The sequence below is a fragment of the Marmota flaviventris genome, chromosome 4 (assembly GCF_047511675.1).
Source record: "Marmota flaviventris isolate mMarFla1 chromosome 4, mMarFla1.hap1, whole genome shotgun sequence".
NCBI lineage: Eukaryota > Metazoa > Chordata > Mammalia > Rodentia > Sciuridae > Marmota > Marmota flaviventris.
Window position 1 is genome coordinate 138,666,088 of NC_092501.1, and position 26,768 is coordinate 138,692,855.

The 26,768-nt window shown below is 35.6% G+C and overlaps 1 protein-coding gene across 5 annotated transcripts in view; it reads left to right on the forward strand.

The window, feature by feature from the left end:
- Stard13 (StAR related lipid transfer domain containing 13) overlaps positions 1–26,768 on the forward strand; it is a 483,007-nt gene that overhangs the window by 296,506 nt on the left and 159,733 nt on the right. For 2 of the 5 annotated variants that reach the window (XM_027928864.2, XM_027928865.2), the window contains exon 1: positions 23,121–23,384. The exons of the other annotated variants lie outside the window; for them this stretch is intronic. In XM_027928864.2, the coding sequence (XP_027784665.2) occupies positions 23,216–23,384 (169 nt within the window). In that variant the 5' untranslated portion in view covers positions 23,121–23,215. Of the gene's footprint in view, positions 1–23,120; positions 23,385–26,768 lie in introns of those variants that run through there. 5 annotated transcript variants of the gene reach the window in all.

Genomic DNA, 26,768 nt, shown 5'->3' on the forward strand with positions numbered 1-26,768 from the left:
GAAATGATATTTTAGAAAGTGTTTTATGTTGTTTCTTCTCAAGGATATTATGCAGTATGCACATTATCCTAATGCAAACAACTGTAGTTGTCAATGAAAAGGTGTGCTCTCTTAAACTTTTTTTCAAAGTGCCTCCTCATGATTGAAACACCCCTCAATTTCCCTTAGATGTATACTCCTTGCTCTTTTAAATAAATGTCTGTACCTAAATTATAAACAAAAAAGTTTATGCACCATTTGTTTTAGTGCTATCTCATTCTTAGTCAATCACTTATATTCTACACAAAGTATATGTTACCAGGTACTATGATTATAAAATGCATAACTTCTGCTCTCTACATAAGAGTTTGATTTCTACATATTAAATAAATGAGAATAAAGCATCAATGAAAATTGGTACTGGGGAAGGACACCAACTCTGGTATCCTAATGAATCTGGGTTTGAATTCTGGGTCTACTTTTCTTATTCTCTGTTTGTCTATGGCATAGAGATACTAATATTGGTTTTATTAAGTGCTTGCTTGTATCATTGGTTGTTATAAGAATAAAATGAGAAACTGCATTCATTGACTTATCAAGTGGTTTTTAGACATGTAACAAAACTATTTAACAAGGAGCCTAGAATATAGTGAGTGCTTAATTCAGTTGCAGTTATTTCAACTTTCATTCTGTGTCTTGAGAACTTCAGATAACTGGCCTTCTGCCATAATGTCTTATACTACAGTCCCTGTTGTGGTAAATTTCTAAAAATTTTCCCTTCCCATGACTTTCCCATCACCATGGGCTGGAATTATACTCCAAACCACTATTGGGGCCTGGGAGTAAAACTGTGGACATTTGCCTATTTTGTCTGTTGTCCTTGAGTTAGTTATTGAATTTTGCACACCTGAGTTTCTCCAATTCTACAATCTGTGTTGGTCTTGTGGGTATCTGTTCAGTTGTTATCTCTCAGATTGGGCATATCCCATGATTAAATTTTCCCTCATCCCACCTTAAAAATGGTTCTCTCTCTAGATATCAGTCCCTACCAGTGTTCTTCATACTGTCATGGCTGACTATGCCATAAATAACTCTCAGGGTTGATACACTGAGCATCCAGCTACCTTATGGAAAGAAAATCCAGAGAGCCTGTGGCCACAGCCTTGTAAATTATGTAGATGGAGGGCAAAGGATTAAAGTACATAACTATAGTTTCAAATATATTGTTATAGAAAAGAAAAATATCAGCCCAAAGAAAACAGAAGAGTATTTCAGGGGATGCAAAATGGTATTTATGGATGTTTGGGAAAAAGAGAATGAGGGGTTTTTTTGTTTGTTTGTTTGTTTGTTTTTGCCAGACAAAAGTGAAAGGTTTCAATGAAGGTCAAGTAGATATGAAGTCACTCAATTTAGGACAGCTTAATGGTTGTCCTAGAGTAAGAAGACATGCATTAGCAACTTGGCTCTGCCACTTACTAGAAATGTGATTTTGGTCATTTCTACTTTCTAAATGTCAGTTATTACTAATACAATAAAAAGGAGTGGAACTGTGAGACATAACAGCTAAAAATTGTAAGCTTGGGGTTCTGTGCAAGTCCCAGGTTAGAGGAAGGTGGAGTTTGAATAAACAGGTTGTGGATTTTTCTTCCAAAGAGGTGACTCTCAAGATAAATTTTTCACTGAAATCAGAAATTCACCAGAAGATGGAGTGGAGGGAAAATGCTCTGGCAAGGGTCAGCAACATTTGCAGAGATAGTTAGGCATGAAAACATAGCAAGTTGGAAGCAAAAGGTCTAGGACTCCTGATCCCAAATCATTCTGGAGGATGTACAAATGGAACTATTAAGTGGGGTTAATGGCTTTTACTTATTTAGTTCATATGGATTTTTATTAATAAAGCAAGCATTTTTTCATGTTATGTAGTAATGAAATTTCCCCATGGAGTAGTACTTTTCATTCCAAATACCCTGTTTTTCTAAGAACAAATATCCCCACCAATATACTCGTGATAATCAAAAAGAAAAACTTTTTTCAAAAACAACATTTTAAGTCACATTTATTCTTACTGGATGCTTATATGATTCTTACTTATGTATGTTCCCAAATAACCTAAGTGTTTTGAAAATATCTAACAGCAAATTTGGTCACTTATAAAGAGATTAAATGCAAATTATGAACTTATGTTCAGAACTTCAGTTCTACAAAACAGTATCTAATCATTTTGGAACTCACTATAATTGATTTATAATTGTTGTTACTTAGGAAGAATGTTATTGCTTAGGAATAAACTTTGAGCAGAGCCCTGTTAAATATGGCTCAACAAATGTATCACTCCTTATGGAATTTTTCTTGTTTATTATTACACATTTTGTTGTTACTTTGATCTGAAAGAGAGGTTACAAAATAAAATTGTCTCTGAATCCAACAACAGGTATTCACATACTTATCCAGCAGAGCTTTTTGTTTGTTTTGATTGGCAGAGGGAAACCATGTTGCCACTTGTCTGCTCAAATAAATTAACATTACCACCTAAACTGACTCATTTGGAAGGAACAAGATCACATAGCAGAAGTATCACTTATATCAGGAAGTATTCATGCAAAAAAAATTGAGAAGTGACAGATTTCTTATTTTCATCTTGTTTTAATGATGCCATCTCTTAATCTTGACATGCATTCTGAGTCAAAAACAAAGGCCTGAGATTAGAACCATGGAAAACAAGAGAATGGCATATAATGCAGGGAAGAGTCAGAGAAAGAGGGGAGGAGCAGAAAAAGCATGTTTTAGTTTCTCAAGATAGGAATTTGACATAAAAATGCCCCTGACAAGGGAATTTCAACTTGAAAGACTGTCTTCCCCAGCTAGGTGGCATCTAGAACCTAGAATTGGTATTAAGAGAGAGAGAGAGAAAAAAAGGAACATAGTGTTTTCTCTAAAACTAAAATTTTCTCTAAAAATGGGTTGTTTCTCTTTTAACAAATGCCTGAACTTTAATATGGAACTTTGTATTTTTACCATCAAATCAAAAGAAACCATAAGATTAACATTAAAACTATTGTTAGAAATTATTATAGCTTTTATATGTATGTACATATTTGTACATATGTAACACACTGTAAAGCAAAACATGGATATTTTTATGCAAAGTTTTAAGCACAACTTTTTAAAGAAAAACATTAAGCATTTATTCTGATAAGGTTTGCATATTCAGGGTGTACAAACCATGTAGTATTTTTTTCCACATGTCTGCTCAAATAAATTAAGCACTTAGTAAGAGCATTAATTGTGTTTTAGATATTGAAAGAATCACATGATTTTTTCTTCAACATAAAATTCACATGCAAGAAAAGCACAATGTAAACAGTATCTCTCCCCTACCGAGCTGCTTTCCACCAATGTTGAGAGTAGGACTTGGCCCTGTCTTTGGCCTCATCTCCTGTTATGGCTTCCTGCTCTGTGCTCTTGAAACTCGGAGATTTTATAGTTCCATCTCTGTATTCTAGAGCCTGAAAGGAGTCTACTAAGATTTTTATTGTTGTTGTTGTTTTGTTTTACTAAATGAAAAGAAAAAAGAATAACTTCAGACTAGAAGTGATGAAACATGAAAATAAGGAACAAGAGTATAAGTAATATTTATAGTTTAAAAAGCACTTTCATTATCTGCCTTAATTCTTAAAATCATAGTATGAAGTAGGTTTCTCCTACCTCCATTTTATAGGTAAGGAAATAGAAGCTCACAGAGGTTAAGTAAGCTGCCTAAGAGTCACTGAGATGGGATTGACACCATTTCTTCCTAAATCCCATATGCTTTCTACTACATCTTGCTACCCTGAGAAGTACTCATCTGAATACAAAATGAGTTGAAGGTGAAAAGATTGTATCTAATATATTGAATTTTATTCAAGGTGAAAGAAGAAAGAAGTCTATTTTCAGAAAGGTCAGAATATTAATCACACTTCATGAGTGCTTATATTCATTTGGCTTGTTATTTTTTTATAATGAAAGAAGAACCAGCAATGTGAGTTTAATATCACAAGAGAATTGGCAGTATTTTATTAATCTATGCTGCTACATTACCTTCAATGGTGTAAGGACTGCTGTTTATCAGTTTGTGCAATGAACTGAATTGCAGCCTGATATGTATAATTTTCACTCACTGAAAAAGAGGCAGGGAGGTGCAAAGCATTCCATTATAATCATGAGAATATATATTTTAAAATATATTTCACTTTTGCAATCTCATGATTTCCTTTCTTACAATCTTATCTTTAACTGATATATACCTGGAAGAACCACCAGCATCTTCATTAGTGAAGGAGAAATTAGAACCATCCATGAATCTGAGAAAGTGTCAGCACCATTGTCTCCCAAGAAATAAGTGTACAATAGCTGCCTGCTGCCACCTAGACCTGTAGTTGAAAAGAGCAACTGCAAGGCTGGGAGTACAACTGAGTGGTAGAACACTTGCTTAGCAAGCCTAATGCCCTGGTTCTGACCCACCCCACTCCCAGCACCAAAAAGAAAAAAAAATGCACAAGCACTCCACTCAGTGTGATCATATGTCCCAACTCTCCAGAGACTGGGAAGCAACAGGCATTTGCAAATCTAGATTTTCTTTCTAGATGCATCCCTTTCTTCCCCTCAGAGGAGCATAATGTCACCAGGCTCTATATAAAGATTATTTTAAAAATGAATCAATTAGATCATTTATAATACTTGCTAATTTCTAGAAATGGGATTCTGTGTGAAGGAAAAAAAATGTAGGAACAGGTTGTTCAAGACTTTAGAACACATATTGTCCTCATTCTCAATACCCTTTTTGAAGGGAAACATTTTATTCAAAAGAGACTCTTCCTGTCCCATCCATTCCTGGTTTAGAATATTAATATATACTTGCAGCTGTCTTCTCTGCTACTATTTGCAGATTCTAAAATATACTACAAATTATAAAGAAACTGTGTCAAATGTCCTGAGTGGGAATAAGAAGCCCTAAACATATGTGGTTGTTACAGATTCACACAGATCACCTGTTAGTGCTTTTTATGGTCATTTGTTCAGTGAGCTTGGATGAAATGACAGCTGAATATGACTATTCTCTCCTGTTTTTCTCTTTGCCCACCATCCACTTCAGTGGCCCACCCTGGGCATTGTAAATGTAGATGTTACACAAGCTTCTCTCCACCTTCTTTTGACCTTGACCTACATCCTGCAGTAGTGTTTGGATAGGTGTCTCCTTAAACTAATTCACAACTTCAATTTTCACTCTCACCTGAAGACTCGAAATTCCTTACCTCCATCAGTCTCTGGGCCCCAATGCATCTCTTGAACATACAATTCTCTGATTTCATTTCAGGCTCATCAAGAGTTCATAAAAGGAAGAGTGAATGCATCATCCAAGCAGGTATCCTGGAGGAGGCAGGGTTTAAATTCATTGTAGCATTAGATTTTTCTTTATCAAAACTATCCAGTTAGAGGAGCTGGGGTTGTGGCTCAGTGGTAGAGCATTTGCCTGGCATGTGTGAAGCACTAGGTTAGATCCTCAGCACCATATAAAATAAATATATAAAACTAAAGATATTGTATCCATTCACAACTAAATTTTTTTAAAAAAAACTGTCCAGTTAGACCTTTTATATTAAGAAAATGTATTTGCTTCTTGGACTTCAGTATCATGCCTTGTATGCATTCAGTGTTTCTCATTAAATCTAAATTGCTCATCTGAGATCAGTATTACGTCTACAGAAAACTGCTGGTTGGAAAAATCACAGATTAATTACTTTATGAAAGATCCTGGTAAGAAGCAAAGTGACCCACAGGTCATCTGGGACTTTGCCTACCTCAGAACTGGAAAAAGGCTCACAGCGTACTTACTGGGGGCACAGTAAGGCTCCATATGGAAGGAAATGGGTGTTCCCATGAGACAAATCATGTTTTGCCAAGATATTTGATTGAAAAATAGAAAAAATAAGTCATAATTAGAGTTTCAAGCTTAAATCTTTCAAGAAAGGCCATTATGCATATTGACAGATGCATGTCACCACTTTAAAAAATACTACAAACCTATTCTTTTGTTCATTTCTGACTCCAATATCATGTTCTGTTCTATTTTCACCATGAACTGTGTATCATTTATCTTCAGGAACATTTTATTTAGAAAAAAAATATAGTCAAAGGAAGTGGCTGTGATTTAACTGCTCTTCCTCCAGAGACTCTATGGTGATTTTTGCCAGGTCTCCCAAAGCAAATACTACTGTAAAGCTCCCTATGAGAGGGAGCTTCTTTTGGAGAGGGTGCTCCATTTGGTGAGGGCTATTGTCTCTCCAAATATAATGCCTTTGTGTTGAGGGCCACAGAATCCAATGACAAAGTAAAACAATGGAATTCTGCCCATAAAATTTTTGTAAATAGCTATCCCTTTGACAAAAATTGATTAGTAAGGAAATACCACAATTGCTCTTTTACCAGTAATTGTTTAAAATATTGATTATAAATGAACAACATGTGATGGGTTTATGACTAAGAAGATCCATATTTTATGTGTGCTCCTCAATGTGAGAGGTCTAGTATAAGCACAGAAGGATTAACATAAAACTAGACTTTACTAGTTCCTGGGTCTACCTTCAAGATGCAGATGGAGACAATGTATGACAATCTTTAAAATGGATAGAAGTCCTTCCCAGTTCCCCTTCTGCTGATCCCCCACAAGAATGATGAGGCCTGCCTGCAAGTTTCCCTAAAACCCTGTGCTGTAATATATCATAACACTTACTAGAGGCTATTATAATTATTTATACTTGTTTGTCCATCCCACACAGAGATGATCTGTGTCCTTCAATTGTTAGTATCCACAGGAGATTGGTTCCAGGACCTCCTCCCTGATACTAAAGAACATAGATGCTTAAGCCCTTTATAAAATGGCACAATATTTGCATATAACCTATGCATATCTTCCTGTACACTTTAAAGCATCTCTATATTATTTATGATACCTAATATAATTTATAATTCTTATGAATAAAATGTGTAAATATTAATAATATTTGGGGTGGATTTTAAAGGGGAAAGTAGAATTTCAACAGGTGTAGATGTCAGGGAGGACATTTACAATTGTTTTTAAACTAATACTTGAAAGTTATAGAATTCCTTCATTCAGAGATGTGCAATTTAAAAATTATACAGAATTCTTATCTTTATGTCTACATAGAAAATAAGTATTTTAAAGCTGAAATATTTTATCATGTGGAATATTGGTAAATGTTTCTTTTTAAGATTTATTTCTTTCTAAGATTTAAAAGGGGAGAACTTTAGAATTTAAATATATGAAATTAGTGTTGAGCATGAAAACACATGTCTACTAGAAAATTTTAAGCTATTTTGGTAACTGAAAATAAATTTCAGATCTTTTTCAGAATGAAAGGCTATATAGATCAATAAAATCTTTAAAACAATAACCTTAATGACAAATCACATGTAAAGTATAGAATATAGGAACATCAAAGCAAGGCATAAATATTTAACTAACCATGTAAGATATCCCTGGCTCAGTAGAAAGATTTAAAAACCTCAAAATTAATGACCCTTGGCCTGTCTGCAGTTAGCAGATTTCACAACCTGAGAATGTCCATGAATTCATATTTCTTGTTGATGAAAAGTGATTATGTTAGAACATCACTCCTCAAACATTATTGTCATCTGCAAATCTTGTAAAAATGCAGGTTCTGAATGAGCAGGCCTGGGACCAGACCTGAGACTCCACAAGTTTTCAGATGATGCTGTGCCAGTGGTTGTTAACTCCACTTAGGATTAGAAGTCTTTTAAGGCGTCCTGTTGCACTAGTGTCCTAGGTAAGCCTTCTTCTAGTGTGAACACTCTCTCATCAGATATTAACTAAATGATGATTTAACTACAAAATCTATTAGAATTTCTTCTTATCATTGGTGCACAGTGCTTTTTATTTTTTTGCCACTTCAGGATAAAGTAATATACTTATTGGTTTCCCCTGGATGTCTCTGGCATACAATATATTCTCTACATTCCCCCTGTATAAGTGCCAGAATTGGTCATATTTAAATTCCAGTACATAGTAGAATATACTTTGTGTGGCATCAGGCTTTTAGTAATCTGCCCAGTAGTTATGGCACCATATGTCAATCAAAATTTCTAATTATTTATCAAGTCCTACTCTGTGTCAAAGACTCTATATAATGCAAGATGAATCATTATTTATTTTTTAGATGAGGACATTGATAATAAGAGAGATATGGTTGAAGTCTAGGGTCACCCCGCCAATAGAAAGAGTGAAGATTTTAATCCAAGTCTCTCTGGTTCCCAGGCTTTGCTCTGTCTGCTGTTTCACACTGCCTCTCTGTGGAGGCACGAGGATGAAAAAGGGAGGATCAAAGATGTGCACAGCACGTTGTGGGTTTCAAGAACTTTTTAATACAAGAGCAGTAAGAGATGAAACAAAGCAGCAGAGAATAAAGTGACCCATGACTGTGGCAGAGGTCTTATGGGAATGCAAAGGAAAGAGGAGGTGGAAGAGGAAGAAGCTTTCCCATAGAGGAGAACGCTGAGTCAGGTCTTGAAAAATGAGAAGAAATTGAAGGAGTGAGAAGAGAGTTTAATGGGCAATGGGGAGAAGAGGAATCCCTTTCCTTCAAACCTTGAACAATTTCAATGGTTTTTAGGGCAACGAGTGAGTTCCCCCGATGGGCCTTTAATGCCAAACTGGAGAATTTGAACTTTATTCTTTAATCAGTGAGGAGAATCTCCCAATGTTTTAAAGTAATATATTAGAACTATCTGTAAAAGGAATAATAAATCACAACTCCAGGAAATGAACCTAACAACTATAAATGTGAACATCTGGAGCAGGAAGACAAGAAGGTAGTTTCCTCATGAGCAAATGAGGATAAAATAGTAGTTAGTGCAAAGAGTTGTTTTGAGAAATAGGTGAGATGCTTATGTAGACTACTTGAAATGGTTCCTGACACATGTGTTCAAAAAATGTGAGCTCTCATTACTTCTGTACTCTAATCAGAAGGGTAAAGGAGCCCTAATTCTTCACTTATTTACATTTAGAAAACATTATAGTTGGGGCTGGGGATGTGGCTCAAGCAGTAGCGCGCTCACCTGGCATGCGGGCGGCCCAGTTCGATCCTCAGCACCACATACAAACAAAGATATTGTGTCCGCCGAAATCTAAAGGAAATAAATATTTAAAAATTCTCTCTCTCTCTCTCTCTTTAAAAAGAAAAAGAAAATTTTATTATAGTTAATTCTTCACTTTTAGAGTTTCTCTGTCCAGTATCAGTCACATGGAAGATACTGTCACACCTATGTTGTTGGTGTTATCCTTATTTTTCTTTCCACTCTTCCTCCAGTAGGTGTGTATTTGTGTCTTTTTTCTAACCTCCATTATCATCAGGACGGCACTGTGACTTACCTTTGCCTTAATGTTACCTTGTTCCTTGTGTCAGTCTTTCCTCCCTTAATTTTACTCCAATCACTACATGAGAGTCTTCCTGAGCATGCTTTCTGACTCTAGGGCCAATGTGAAGGAAGGCCTATAATTAGAATAATTTAACAATTAATGGATGAATCCAGGTTTTCTAAGAAAAAGAAACTCAAGGTAGAAATTCCCAGCAGAAGAACTTCATTGGAAGTGCTTTTGAGATATGATACAGCATTGAGTTTTCATTGGTTAGTCCTCTTCTAAAAAACTGAGAACATACAAATGTACAGAACATATTTGATATCTTAAAATAAGATAAAGTCAAATCCAGAAAAGGAGAAAAAGGAGAGAAGATGTGGTGGGAAAGAAGAGGGATAAAGAATACATCAGAGTTCTAGGTCGCTATACTTTATCCTCACACTGTAGTCACATACCCTTGTGCAAATCACTTTGTTTCTCACATGCAGAGTAAACAGACAGGTATTAATCAAATAGTCATCATGCCAAAATATCACAATTCAGGGATGAAAGAGGTCAAAGAGGTACTACTGTCTTTTTGAGTTAAATAAAGAGAATTGCACCAACTATAATTATATAGCTTTAAAATAGGTATGTTAAATAAAATTAGCATTTGTCCCACTCAAGGAATCACAGAACAAGGATTGGCTATATGCTGTGTTCATAAAATGCTATCTTGGTATCCACATGTTGAGTATACATATAGTTGGTCACTTCTTAGAATCATAAGCTCTTTCCAAGGGACCTCCCATTTCCCATCTGGTTGACTCTAAAATTGAAAATTTCTAAGGATTAGGACCTTCCAATATTGAAAGTAGCCCTTTCTACCTTTATACTTTGAACTTGAGTCAAAGTTCCCATGCATATTGCAAGTGAGAAGGGGAAGGGAGAACTATCTTACCGTATTCCAGGTGTTTCATTTACATAATCTAACTAAACCTTCATGATAGTTTTATGAGACTGACCTCAATTTTATAGATAAGACAACTGAGTTGCAGAAAAATGAACTTACTTTATTTGTCCAAGTTTATATAGTAAATACCAAGCAGAGCCTGACTTTGAAGACATGTTGATTTGACTCTGAGTGCACAGTTCTAGGTGTTTTAGACCTTTATTTTAGAGCCATTTAAAAATACTTGGAGGGTAATGGCATCCTTTGAAGTCTCATGAAATCCAAAGGCCTGTGCTCTAGGAAAGTGAACATATGTTCATCATTTTGCATGCAATCTCAGGATTCCAGTGGACTGCAGGTCACACATGATTAGCAACACCCATGCTTTATGTTCATTGGTTAGAATACAAGCTTCATTATGACAGAAATCATGTCTATTTTATTCATTGAAATATTCCTAGCACCAAGAACCTTGCCTGGCACAGAGTAGGCACTTAGTAAAATAGTTATAGTTGTTAAATTAAAGTGATTCCAAATGCCTGGGCCCATTTGCCTACTTCCTTAAAGCAGGTGCTAAAAGTATGGGATCGGGCAATTGCCTCTGTGCAGAACTCACCAAAACCACAGAATGGCTTAACCACAAAGGACCTCTAAGTCCCAGTTTGTGAAGTTATGAGCCAAGTTTTGTTCATTTTGCTCTTTCACTTTCAAGTCACTTTCTCTTCCTCTACTCTTGAGAAAAGGATAATGTCTTTAATAGTTCCTTTTAAAATTGGAATTTGAAGTACATTAGTGCTTGGAAGTATTTGGATAAAAAATGTTTAGACTACTTTGTCTAAATGATTCCTAGTATCACCACAATACTATGTAAATGGATTTTGCTCATTGTTGTGAGATTAGAACTTGAAGTTGCCTCTGTGTACTTGTGAAACTGACATAAATATCCATTCTTAGGAAATAATTGGAAGGATGTTATGTGGTATCTCTTCCAATTTTGAAAACAAGGAATAGTTTCAAAGATAATTTTCTGATCTCTATATCTATATCTAGATATTGGGTCTATGCAGTTGATGGTTCTTGTTGTATTCATTGAACCTTTACCATCAGGCAGCATTCAAGAAGTGACGTACAAATTATCATACTGTACTCTATAGAGATATGTACAAATATTATACATCAATGAAAAATTCTGTCCCCACATCTCCACCCCAATTTCCTTAATTCTTTGAAATGTAAATTTGAAAACCAAGCAGTCATTCTTCTGTCAGTGAAGTCCTATTACAGGAAAAACCTAGAAAAAGAAATTAGGCTCTATTTCTCTGGATCAAAACAACCAGGCAGTTGGATTAATTTAGCCAAGCATTAAATTAAGTCAACAAAAAATCAGCCAAAAAAGCAAAAAACAGAAACAAGAAGTCATACAAAATTCTTTTTCAGCTACCTTTTTTTTTTCTTGGCCTAGATTTTGATTAGTTGATATAGGAGTGTAAAAGGAACAAACAATCACACATTTTTGGTCTCTTTATGCACATGAGTATATACCAGATACACAGTTCATATCCATATAAATACATATGAACTGTTCTATAGAAAGAGAAAGAGATCAAACTAATTTAAACAGTAAAATGGTAAAGGCATTATTTGGTGTTTTGCAACAGGAGAGTAACATGCTCGAAGGTGACATGATCAAAGTGGCATTCTGAGAAGCTCAACATTCTATGGTGCTCAGTATAGATGAGGGAGGAGGTAAGACTAGACACAGAGGCTCAAGCAGGACTATTGGAATTCTCTAGCCAGGACAGCTAGCCCCTATGGGATGGAGGCAAAAATGCAAGAAGGAATGGATGTGAGAGACATTTTGAAAAAGGAATCAATAAACCCTTTCATTTTCTCTTTCTTGAATGTAATTATTTTGAAAGCTGATGTTTTGCCTAACTGTGTTAAGCACTAAAGGAATACAAGCCATGCAAGACAGTGTCTATGATCTTTGGGCAGATTTCCCTGTCTCTCTGTCACCCAACTCTGATGCACACAGGCAGCTAGAAATATGCTAAGGCCGAGGCTCCTTCTCTATATCTCCTAATGTGAATTGCTGGTTAGCCCAGGCCCCCTTGTTATATAAAGAATTAACTAGTCACACAGAAGAATATTTGAAAAATGTAAATCTAAGAAACATTGCCCACTTTTCCACCATCCTAAAAATGGTTATAATTGTCTTAAACGTTTTTACTATGTATTTTTTTAACTTCTAAAAATTTGCAGTCATTAAACATACCACACCATTTTACATTTACTTTTTAATTTTTTTTTAGTTGTAGATGAATACAGTACCTTTATTTATTTATTTTGTGTGGTGCTGAGGATCAAACTCAGTGCCTCACACATGTAAGGCAAGCACTCTACCACTGAGCCACAACCCTAGCCCCTGCATTTTTTTTTTTTACATACACTGATTGATTAATGGAATCCTGGGCCATCCATATTGACAACAAGGCAAGGTCAAGGACATCACTTGAAACCCCCAAAGTCAGGGAACTAAAGAGAATATTTTAAGTTTGTTGTAAACCAAGAGTATCTCTTGGTATGTTCTATCCTGTACAGTGAACATGTTTTTGGTATTCAGTAAGCATTCTCCTATGATTGATTAGGGTTGAGTCATCTTGGTGGAGCAGGGTAAGGAGAAGGTAACCACGCCTGGCGATCTGTGCTATACTTGGTCTGTTTAAACAGGTCTGTACTCTAAGACATAGTGTGATTATGGTCATGCTCTGGGAGGTTGGCCAGAGGCCACTGCGTGCTTTCATAATCATCAAGCTCTGATGATATAAGAAATCTCAGGAGAGTCTCTACATAATTATACACACATATATATTTTCTAATAAAAAAGAGCTCCCTTAGAAAGACTGCACAAAACAGGCACAACAATGGATGAACCTGGAGGACATTATCCAAAGTGAAATAAGCCAGATGTAGAGAAACAAATACCACATGATCTCAATTACACATGGAATCTAAAAAAGAGTCAAACTCAGAAGCAGGAAGTAAGAATGATGTCTGCCAGGGCTTATAGACCAGGGGAAAGGGTAGCATGGGGAGATATGTAGGTTAAAGATAAGTAAGATGAATAAATTCTACCAATCTAATGTATAGCTTAGTGACTATAGCAAATGATACTGTTTTGTTTACTTGAAATCGATAAAAGAGCATATTTTAAATGTTCTCATCCTGCAACCACCACACTACACAATGACAACTATGGGTGGTGGTGGATGAATTAATTTGTGCTAATCAGTATATGGTATATACATGTATCAAGTCATCATCTCGTATGCCTTAAATATAAATAAATTTTATTTGTCAAGTAAATATTTTTTAAAAAGCACAACAGCCAAGGAATAAACATTTCTTCCCTTAATTCAAAGAAGCACTAGAATGAGCAACCTTCAAGGAAAGCTATGGGTCTAAGTTTAGAAAACTGCTTTGTCCAAAAGTAAAACTGTACTGATTTTGAAAAGAAGATTAGATAAAGTTTAGTTTGTTCCACAATTCCAGAGTACCAATAGAGAGTAGGTATGGGAAAACTTCCCACATTGGCTGTAACTCTGATCCTTCCCTGAAGACCACCCTTCCTGCCACTCAAGCCTATGAGCCCTAGATTCACTTTCCTTCTTGATTTATTTGCCATTATTCATCACAGTCCTTCTCCTGAAATATTATTTCCAGGAAATAACCATCACTATCTCCTCAATTTAGCTACATATCTCCTAGATATAGAGCTCTTGGTGGGGAAAGGAAGGATGAATCAAGAGGAGCCTGGGGTGGGTACAGCCTTCCAAAATGAGTTTTAGAATCCTAAAGGCCTTTAAATTAGGATTTCAAAATTCTTGAATAAGAAAGGGTAAGAGAAAAGATTCAAATAACATGGGTGGTGAGTTAGTGGTGTTGTTTCTATTATGACAAGCAAGATGCTAACAAATATATTTTCATCACACCACAATCACCTTCAGTTACATTATTCCTCTCAACTTAAAAGAGGAAGCCCCTTTGCTGCTCAGCTTGAAGTCCTAAAATTTATATTCCTAATCACCCCAGAGTTCTGTTGAAACCTAAATCTAGACCTCTAGAGAAACATTTTGTTCTCCTTGCAAATTGTTAGTCTTACTCTTTTTATGGAATATTATTTAACGTTTTTATTCTTTCTACCAATTTCCATTCTTTGAGGTACAGGTTGATAGATAGCCTTCTAGCAGGAATAAGGAGGGAAAAATGCTATTGTGTTCTACTGAGCTGTATTTACTCAAAAAGGCATTTATGGTTTAAATATATAAAACATAAATTGCATTATTAATCCTGCACCCTTATTCTTCCACTCTTTGTGAGCCATGGATATTTCCAAACTTTACTAAAAGCCCAAATTCTATGTGGATTCAGATAGAAAGGAATTAGATATAAAAATGTAAGATTCAAGGGAAGAGGTCAGCATATAATCTTGCTAATGAAGTACATTTTATTATTCAGTCCCAAACATTTTCAAAACAGATAATGTAGAGAATAAATAATATATTTTTGAAAAGATTTATCATAGGATTTGTTTAATGAGAAAACTTCGATTTTATATTTAAACTATGGTTCAACAATAAGAAAATATATTTATTGTTGCTCAAGATGGGGAAGGAGGCTGAGCGAGGTGGTGTACACTTGTAATCCCAGCAGCTCAGGAGGCTGAGGCAGGAAGATAGTAAGTTCAAAGCTAGCCTCAGCAAAAAGTGAGGCACTAAGCAACTCAGTGAGACCCTAAATAAAATACAGAATAGGGCTGGGTATGTAACTCAGTGGTTAAGTGCCCCTGAGTTTAATCCCTGGTACCCACCCCCACACCTCAATAAAAAAGATGGGGAAAGAATTTATAGAATTCTATCTGACCTAAAAGAGGAGAAGTCTCTAAGTGAAGACAAATTTCACCTAAGAAATTAAAATCCCTTCTAGTATTCTAACCAGTCCTTTTAAAACAATGAACATTTGCTTTATTTTTAATTGAGGCAAAAAGTTAGTAGGTTCTAGAAAATACTGGACAGTAAATTAATTAAAATCTCCAAATTATTGAAAGAATCATTGAAGAAATACATATGAGCATGAAGAAACACAGGTGACTGATTGATAACCCAAATGTAATGTGGCTTTACAAAGAACAAAAGAAGCTAAATAAATGTAGCTTCCTGTTTTGGTAACATAACAAGACTGATCAGTTCCAAGAAGGCCATAAATACAAAGTGTGATCACCTTGGGAGATTATGCCATGATATTGCTATGGAAGCATACAGACTAGTAAACAAGGTATCTTAGAGAACTGTATCAGTTTGGATAGTGGTTCCTACAGAACATATATCAGTGGATTAAAGTCTCTCAGAAGGAGCATCTGTAAAGGTTAGTTGAAGGCCTCTGTAACTGGCCCATTGAGGTTCAATTTTATAAGCAACATGCTTATAAAATTTGAGGCAGATGCAAAGATAAGACAGATAATACCTTTTTAAAATATATTTTAACCCCTCTTTGTGAAGCAAGAAGTTGCTTATCTTTCTAGGTTTCCTAGTTTTTGCAATAGAATTTAAACTCTCCTCTGTTTGATGGACAAAGCATATACTTTTGGTACTAAGCAACAAAGCAAACTATGAGTATTCAAGGCTCTTTCTGGAAGATAAAACCTTGAATGATCTGTCATGCGATTCTTATCCAATCCAAGTTATTGTATGAACTACATCATTTATAATGCCTAAAATGTTTGCATCTACTACTCTAGAGAGTCTAAACTTTATCTTTGGAAAAATTCATATAATCCTTCACTGAATTATTTATTCAACCAGTTATTATTGATTTCTTACTATGTGCCAGACCTTGTGGGTAGACACTGAGTATAAACTGAATGAAACAGATACAGTCTAAGCAACAACTAAGTAACACATAGGTCAGTGATCAAATACATATGCAATTACAAACTTGGAAAAGTGCTAAAGTGCAATAAATGGTATTCTGCTTCCACTTAGGTGAAGTGAACAGGAATGGCCCGCCTGAGAATAGATCAGTAAGGCTGATGTGGAAAGCTGAAGAGCCAGTGTTCCAAAGGGTTCCACAGAGAGCATTCCAAGCTGAAGAGTAGCACATACAGTGAGAAGTCTGAAAGTGAAGGATGCAAGAGAGGAGACTAGTGAAAAACAGGGAGTGGTAAGAAGGGACCTGATTGTTTAGGTTCTGGTAGTCTAAGTAAGCAATGTGGTAAGCAGAGAAGTGATGATGATGTCCAACACATGGTTTAAAATATCATAAAGAATAGCATATTTGACAGCAGAATGCATTATAATTCTTATTACACATACAGAGCATAATTTTTCATATCTCTGATTGTATACTATGTATATTCACACCAATTAATGTCTTCATACATATAAATTTTTTTTAAAAAGGGCACCAGAACATGTCAAGGCTATCTTAAAAAAAAAGAATAGCATATATATAATCATATTTTTGGAGGCTCTCATAGAAACTATTTTTCCTACATAATGCTTTGTTATACATACTATTATTGAATGATACAGTTATGTTTTATTATCATATCCAATATCTCTAAGGATGCTGATTCTTTATGAAGACCCAGGAAAATCTTCCCTGGGTTACAATACCTGGTGACATGTTTATTTTGAATCCATTATCTATTTTCATCTTATGGATATACTGAATTTTGTAATAGGTCTTATTTCTTTTTTACTTTGTCTCAGAGGAATATTAAACCACATTTTCACATATCTCCAACAAATGTGCAGGGTTTTGTGGCTTGTATTTCTATAAACTGATTTCACCCTTGGATTTTATCCTTTTCCTGCCTTTACTTTACCTTTACCCAAATTTACTCAGTTGTTTATTTTTCACTTTTTATACAATAGGCATTTTTGTTAGTCATCAAAATGAATAAGGTAGAAATAAATTTGCCGGGGGGAGAAAATCAGGAATTTAAAATATCTCAATAATTCCTGTAAGTTTAAAGAACTATTCTTGAGTTCAAAAGTTATTTGTTAAATACAGAATAGAGAATATTTATCTAATATCAGATTCTATGAAAATACATAAACACCACACAGCTTAACCATTTAGGTCAACTGTAAGACAGAGATAGCCTCCCACACATCACTTAATACTGGTGTAGTGTTGAGGTCCTTTTCTGTCTTCCCTGACAAATAATCTCTTGAGGGGAGAGGCCACATTCTATTACCATTGTATCTTCCATACACACTGCAGTGCTGTGCAGGCTTTCATCCAATGTTGAATTCATTAATAAGTAAATATAAAATTTAAAATAAACCTACCATAATCCCAAACTGAATCTTCAAGAGTGGAAAACCCTGAATGCAGGAAGTATGCACACACTGTACTGTATATTACCATGCTTGGCCATGTCTGGATCTCTAAACTTAGCATAGGTGCCTATTTTCAAAGGACTATTTGCAAACTGGAATAGATCCAAAAGAGAGCAGTCTGCTTGAGGAATAGTTAGAAGTTGTATGGTTTGATTAAAAGGAATGTCTAGATTACAAAAAAAAAAAAAAAAAAAAAAGATCCTTGTAAAAGACATATTGGTCTTCTTCATATATCCAAAGGACAGTCCTGTCTCATTCCAAATAGCAGAATTAGAGGCTGTGGATGGACATTATAAGGAAGAACTTTCCTCAACAGCTTTAGGTTCTCTGTGAGATAATACCCTCTGCATAAGAAGGTAGAAAATTAACTGCACTCACAGGGGAACTCCAATAGTAGTTGATTGGTTATATTAGAAGTTGTTTTATATCCTTTCTAAATTTAAGATGTAAAAACTGTATGCCCATAATAAATGTAATGAACAAATAGAGTCCATATGAGCATTTAAGAGTCTAATTAATGTGCTGTGTAGTGATTGTTTACAGGTGTTAATATGCAGGGAACAAATAATAAAGAAATTTGTATCGGTCATGAAAATGTTTTCAAAGGCAATAGGATTTAATTGAGTCTCATGGATAGAAGAATAGAGAATCACACAATTCCAAACTTGTGGAACAACTGAGAAAAGTTGAAGAATTTTGATTTGGCTGGAATGGTTGGGTATGGGCCATGGTACCAGAACAGGCCAGGCCAGATCACTGAACATATCAGCTGAATTGATAGTTGGGTCCCCAGGGGATGGTATGAGGGCAGAGTATAAGTTCTAGGAGGCTCATATACAAAGGACAGGAAGGGGAGGTTAACCAAAGATAGTGGAGAGGGCTGATATTGCAACAAGATCTAGACTCCAAATGGAAGCCATGATCTAGAACTGAGAAGCTGATCAGAAGATCTAGTCAGAACCCTGTCAAGATGAACCTGATCACAGCTGCAAGTATTGGTATCATTGTCTCACCTACGTTGGGCTCGTAGTACATGCAAGTTAAGAAGGTTCGTTTGCACAGAGTTAGGCATACATATCACAACTACTGGAAATCCTCCCAAACTGAGCCTCAAAGTCCACAGAAAGGCTTTGACATCAACCCACATCCCTTGGGTTTGTGTAATTTCAAAAGCAGCCTTCCAAATCTGTTCTGCATTTTTCTGCCTGCCACTTGTATCTCAAACATTTTCCTACTTGGCAGCACTACCTTGGCTCCCTCCACACAGACTGTTGAGGAGGCTGGAATGTGTGTGAAGGAGTAGAAGGAGATGCAGACAGATGAAAGACTAGTGAGCCATTCCTGGCTTCTGTAAAAGCGCTCCTAGCTTTCTGCCATGTTTATACAAGATTCCACTGAGCGCTAATCTTGGATCATCTATCATAAGATTGGAACATTTTAAATACTTAAAGTTTTATTAAGAGATCAAATATCAGAGTTTTGATTGTATTTAGAGTATTTGCTTTGAGAGTGAATACCATGGAGAAGGCAAGACATGGGTAGAGCTAGCCTTGAGGATGTGCAAAAAACAGAGGACAATGAACCTACTCTGCAAAAGAAGAGTTGTCAAAGAGGGCCTGTGGGTGTGCATGCTCCTGCTTCATTTTAGAATGGAGTCTCTAGTTCTCAGCTATGGATTCTTCCTTAGGGACTGTCACTGATTATTCAAGGGCTGTGGGCTCTGTTTTTCTTACCTTAGAACACTCAGAACTCAGTCACCATGGTATTTTGGCCATCACAAACTCATATTTCCAGTTAGACATTCCAGGATCACATGCAACTAAATAGGATTAAGATGATCCTTAATCTATTCTCCCAAAATTTTCTTCCCTATCTAATGTCTTCAGCACTTTTTCAGTGCCACAATTTAGCTTTCAACTGTCTCTTATGTGATAGTGGAAATGGTCAAAATTTTATCAGCTTGGAGACACACAGGCTGTATATTCACTTGCTATATAATCTGGATCATTGCTTCACCTCTGTGCATCTTACTTTTCTTTTCCATAAAATAGGGTACTTCTGAGAGTTGTTGTGGAGATTAATTAAATACATGAAATGTAAATAGCATAAGGCCAGAAGGTACTCAACATTGTTACCTCCTTTCTGTACTTTTTTCTACCGCTTGTCCTTCTTTTTCGTTCTCTTTGTTTCCTAATATTCATTTGTTTATTGTGTCTGAAATAGTAAAAATTGCTCTCAATAATTAAATTAGGGAAGGTGAAAACTAGAAATTAACAACATCCATTTCTTTCATTTTTAAGGGAATTACAAAGAAAGAGAAAGCATCAGTCTTGGAAGATTCGCTCATATTTTGGGCACTCTCTTCCTCTCTCTGATTCCTTAGGACCTCATTTGGCAGTGCTGAGTAAAATTATTCTGTGATATGTGGAGAGGACAGACCCAGAGAGGTAATCAGCAACTTTTTACTGCTAGTAGAATAGAACTCCCACCCCAGTAGTAATTTTTCTTCCACTGGTACTAAATGATTTAACACACACACACACACACACACACACACACACAAAATTCATTAAAAGAGCACAGGTTGGGTTAGGATTTAGCTCAGTTAGTAGAGTGCTTGCTTCACATGTACAAGGCCCTGGGTTTAACACCCAGGACCACACACACAAAAAAAATACAGGTTTCATTGCAATGGAAAGACATTAGCATAAAGTAAGGTATTAATGCTAATAAGAAAATAATATTACCTATCTACTTTAAATATACTACTTGGGAAATATAAAATGGCAAAAACATGGTGAGCAGTCACATGAATTTGTAGATACTAATTGAACCATAAAATAAGACTTGGTACCTTATATATGACATGAAGAGACAGAGTTTCAATACATAATTCTTCCTTGATCCTCTTGTTAAAACATTTTGCTTTTGCTTTTTTAATTTTAAAAAATTTGGCTTATTCTCATTGTCTTTCTTTTAATCAGGGAATAAAATTCCTTTTTTCTCTAATTTAAATTCAGTTTGTGTTAATCTATGAAATATTATTTCATCTGTTTACATGTCAAAGTATACATATTTATGATCTTGATGTTTTCAGAACAAGAAAATATCAGAAACACCCTAGGACTTTGACATATTCATTATTATGCAAACAAAGTGTTTCTCAGGAAGAATCATTCTATTTATTTTTTATGTTGCATTCAACTCAATTAAAAATTTTGTATTGGTGCATAATAATTATACAGAATAGGATATTTTATTGTGGTATATTCATACATACACATCAAATAATTTGATTACTTTTTAAATGCAGCCAAGAAAGCAATGAATTGCAAGATTGTCATTGAGACTAGCCAATCTTTTTTTAAGTGTATTCACAACTATAAAATGACTACATATTATTTCCTGCCTTTTACTCTCCTTTGCTTAGCTTCCTGAAACATGTCCAAAGTCCCCAAATTCCATGTCCTTCTCTTCCTTCACTGTCCACCCTTCTTCCATTCTCTCCTACCTAGTGAAAAGGCAATAACTGGCAATTTTCTGGCTTGAATGAAAGGTTTATGACAAGGATGCCCTCAGTGTTGGTCTACCAAACCAGAAGTATATTCACGAAGTGGCTGACAATAGAAGCACCTTGATCAGATGGCAGGCAGTGCTGACTCTGTGAACTTAGCTAATGGACTTTCCAGGCATCTAATATTGCAATATTGTACTAAACCTTTCTACTATTCATGTCCATGATTTTGCCCTACCACTCACTAGTTCCCTCTCACCTTTCTAAAAGGGATGCTGGGGAACAAACAAACAAACAAAAAACCTCGATCAAATCCTAAGAAAGAATGGAAAGTGCACAGTATGATCCAGTGAGATCTACCTTTCTTTTTCTAATATGATGCCAACCTGAAAACTAACACTTGCCTCCTCTTATGTAAATCAGAAAAGGTTCACAATTGCCATGACAGTGTAAGTTTTAGTATCAGGATATCAAAAATTCCAGCCAGGAAAGGTGTTAAAGCTACGCTACCAGAGAGCCACAGTAACAAGAATTGAGGTCCTAATCAAAGTCATGCTACATTTTTAATTGAGAATTTCTCATTATTATGCCATGTTTCAGTTGAGTCAGCCAAATGTAAAAACAACCTGGCCATATACTTCTTTATTAAAGAAGTTTATTCTTCCACCCAGGCTCAGAATTTGATAACAGGTTTTCCATGGACTTTTTCCTCTTTACATCAAACAATTGTAAAGAGGAAAAATGGGGTGAGGGCATTCTAATTTATCCCACATGGATACTTGGATATGACCAAATTGAATTACTAGCAGTTTCCTTAAACATACACTCTGATTCTCAGCCTGCATACACTGTGGACATAGTCCATCCTGCAAAGCCCTCCCCAACCTTCATTACACACACACACACACACACACACACACACACATTTTCTTCTGTGCCTGGCTTGGTAATCATCATCCCAGTCAGAAATAATATTGCTCACCTAGCATTGTGTTTGTCTTTTAAAATCACCTCTCACATGTGGCCTTGTCTTATAAGCTTTTGCATAACATCTCTGTCCATCTACAATACAGTAGGTTGGCAATAGTCATATTTGCAAGTATTTTGCACACTGTGTAGTGATTCTTAGCAGTGTTGTAAATGTGATAGGTATTCCTCATTATATTTTGCTTCTGGGTGATTAAAAATTGGGTAAATAGAAAAAGTAAAGGAGAATGTATGGATTTTTAATAAATAATCTTTGCATAGTTTGCTTTTATGAGTCTTATCTGTAAGAGTCCTTCAGGTCCCATCCTTGGAGGGCAGGAATCTTGCATATTTATTCCTTAAAGCCGGAGTAGAAAGCTTGTTTTTCATTGAAAAATCTTTATTTCCTTGCAATGAAGGTTGGTAGTTTATACTCAGTTATGTGTGCTTACCTGAAGTTGTTTCTTACTTAAGACATTTATCACTTCTACCTTTTTTTTTTTTTTTACCGCCTGCAACAGCCTTATTTATATAAAGCCAAGAAACTTTCTCTTAACTTTTGTAGCCTGAAAGGTTTCCTATGCCCAAAGCCTGTTGGCTTCTGGTTTTTTGTTTTTTTTTTTTCCTCTTTTCTTTTAACTCTTTTAGTGCGTGCTGGGCTTGGGTGCTTCGTCAGCTCTGAGGCATGTCAAATACTTGTACTCTCTTTTCGCACTGCGTGGGGGATCCAAGCTGCTTGAACTGCCTGCCTCTCTGCGGGGCTTGAGGCTGACTGCGAACGTTCCCAGTTTTCTCTGATTGGATCCTGGAAGTCACGTGAGGGCCCGGGGATTGGAATTCTGAGTTGTGGCTTTTGGCACTCCTTTTTCTTTTTAAAAATCGCTTGGTCTGTTGAGCTCTCCTGGGCTTGGTGCCTTTAGACCGAGGCTGGGGACAGTTGCAAACAGCCACAGGCAGACTGAGGTGGCAATAGAAAATCTGCCGAGATGTTCAGTCAGGTGCCCAGGACCCCAGCTTCAGGCTGCTACTATCTAAATTCCATGACACCTGAGGGCCAGGAGATGTACTTGCGATTTGATCAGACTACAAGACGCTCTCCTTACAGGATGAGCCGGATTCTAGCACGCCATCAGCTAGTGACTAAAATTCAACAAGGTGAGTTGCCGGCAGTGAAAGGCTGTTGCTAATTCTGATTTCTGTTGGCTCTGTTTCACGCTAACCCAGTTTTTTGAGTTATTGTTTTCACTTTACAATGTATGGATTTCTATGCCATGCTGCACTTAACTTTCAAAAATAACTTTATGCTGCAGTTTTAAGCAAACTGTGACAGCTCTTAGCTGCCACATAACTCAATATAAAGTGCATAAAAAAACTTCACGGTGGGACAGTGAATCACAAATTCCAAAACGTACGTGTGTCTACAGAACAAACGAGAAAGGTTTACTCAGTGTTTGTTTTTGGAGCTTTCTGCGGGTTCCTCACACTGGCCACATTTAAAACGTGGACACTTGTTTATTTAATTAAGGGAGAAGACAGGGGACTAAATGTCCACCCTGCCCAGAGTTCTTAGAACATCTTCAGTTAAGAGGGGAAAGTAAGAAATCTATTCTTAAAGCCACTGGGCTGACAACTAGAATCATATTCTCTTCCTGTTTGTATGTTTATGTCTGGAGTTGCCACTGATCTTTTGATATTGTTTTTCTGGTAAAGGATAAATGTGTTTGTTCACTTCAAAACAAATCCTGTGACCTGCACACAGAAGCATTAGCTTCTCCAGGCAAAGAGGAGAGAATATTGATTACAAGCTGCTAGATTTTTTTTATTTTTTTAAATTCTTGGGGGGAGAAAACAACCTTGAAGCTTGGGCATTTCTAAAACTTAATATTCCCCCCAATAAAGCAAACCATACTCCTTATAGGATAGAAAGTTAAGCCTCTAACTGGTGCCGATTTAAAACACAAATGCACAATCAGTTAATAACTACCCCCTCCTGGACTAATAAAACTAATTATTCTTTTGGTACTGTATGATTTTATCAGGACTTTCTAGAGCCATTATAAAATTACTGTTTCCATTTCAATAAATGAACATAAGTTTATATTGAATTTTAGAGGGGAAGTTGAAATTTGTAATTGCAAAAATCTTATTGTAATATTTCCAGGAGGAACAATATGTATTCTAGTGAGCAACATTTGATGAGATTGTTTCCTTGGAAATTGGGATTTGTTTGTAAAGGTTCAGGAACTGGTTATGTGTGAAGGATACTGGTCCTACATACCGGTCTGATTTCAGGAAGGATATTATGTCATTCCATAAACTCTGTGTGCAGGTCTTGATTGAATAGAAACAAAAGTATTTCCCTGTGGTTTGATTTAAAAATACATTAGGCTTAGAATAAAAAACAGCTCCATTTTAGCTTTGGAAGTGTCTTACAATGGTGCTTTTCCAGATGCTATCATCTTTATGGACAAATGGTTTAATAAATGTTTGATGGTAAACTATAATCTATAATCTATAAATGTTCCTCAGCATGCATATGAAGAGCATATTATCTTAGAAATATCACATAGAATTCAGTGAAATTTCTTTGAAGACCATCTTAGATGTATTCACAATAATTGATTTCATTAAGAAATTATTTATGTTCTTTTTGGCTGAGGGTTGTTTTTCCATTAAACATTTGAAGATCTGAACACTTTCATTATCACTGAAAATGCACTCTCACACAGACATGGGCACTCTATGTTTCATTTTTTCTAACTAGAAAATTTAAACATCCCCACCTTTTTATACTGAGCGATGGAATTTTTGAAGCCAATGAATACCTAAAAATTTAAAGGGATCGTCAAGATCATAGGGAAGCATGAAAGAATGCCAACAATTTGGTGACTCAGAAATCATCATTTGTTAATATCATATTGTGGTTTAGTAAGACAGAAAGCAAAAGCAAACAGACATTACTGAGTTTACTATATAATATATTGTAAATGTAAGACTGGTTTTCTGTCATAATAAAGAATATTTGAATATTCACAATTTACCAGGCGCTGCTATGAGAGCTTTCTATAAATTTTAATTTATTTTTTCCCCGAACATTCCTTATAATTAAATTCTATTATACCCATTTTAGAAGTGATAAAGCCAGAGATATATGGAGTTCAATTAACTTGTCCAAGGTCACATTGTAAGAGCTGGTATTTGAATACAGGTCTAACGCCTATGATCTGCCGTACATTCGACAGTTTTTCAGTTTTTATAATGAATGCTAAACAACCTATGTTTGAATTTTGGATCATATAATATATCAAAGGCCATTTAGGCTTTTTACTCAGGAGACAACAATGAATCATATTACAGAACCAAAATTGGTCATTTATTATGAAGTTTCCAGGTTGGTTTTATTTCTCTAGTGGGAACAAAGAACTATGTAATCTCTTGATTAGTTAGTACCCACTGATACAAGGTGTCAAGTTGTTTTACCAATGATCTAATCTTTCACTTAAGGTTTATCAAGTGTTTATTAAATTAATAATAACATTATTTTTGTAGTACCTGTATTAATATCTGGAAATGATAGCCACATCAGTAAAAATTTAAGCATTTTTACTGATAGTGGCTATCATTTTACTCTGCTTTACATCTTTCAAAGAAAATTTAGCACTATTCTAATATAATTTTGGCCATCACTACTTATAATTTCTCATGACTGGTGGGAACAGTGCAAACAGGAGTAAGTTGCTCCCCAGTGACCTCATTGTAGTGATATAATCACTGAATGTCATGGACATGATTCAACAGCAGATACACTCATGGGGAGGAAAAACAAGGAGGATAAATAAAGGACTCTTTGATGATGCATAGGATCAGAATTAGTTACCCAAACCCAGGATGAATCTAAACGTGCTCATCTTCAGGTACATTCCAAAATATATGCACATCATATCTGTAAGCTTTTTGTCTTGTTGTTCTGTAGTTTATTAAGTAAAGAGATCTTTAAAATAAAGTGATATATTACAGAGTGAAAGTTTATCAGAAGTCATACTGTCCTTAATTCCAACCCCCACATTCTTGATTGAATCAATAGGGAAATTATTGCAGAGAGAGAAGGGAAATAATAATGGTACTTATTTCCCTCATGGACAGACACTTGGGAATAGAGAAGAGAGAAGATGCTAAGTGGGTGAAGGAGGAACATGTTAGTCCATGATAAGAAAGAATTAGATTTTTTTCTATTAAATTTTCCATCTTTGTTTAAAGTTTTTTTTTAATTGTTTTTAGTTGTAGATGAACATGATACCCTTATTTTTTTATTTTTATGTGGTGCTGAGGATCGAACCCAATGCCTCACACATGCAAGACGAGCTCTCTACCATTGAGCTACAATTTGAGCCCCAAATTTGCCATCTTAACCATTTTCAAGTGTACCTTTCAATGATACTAAATATACTCATAATTCATAATTTTTGCAAGCATCACCACCATCCAACTCCATAACTCTTTTCATCTTACAAAACTGAAACTCTAAATCCTTTAAAAAGT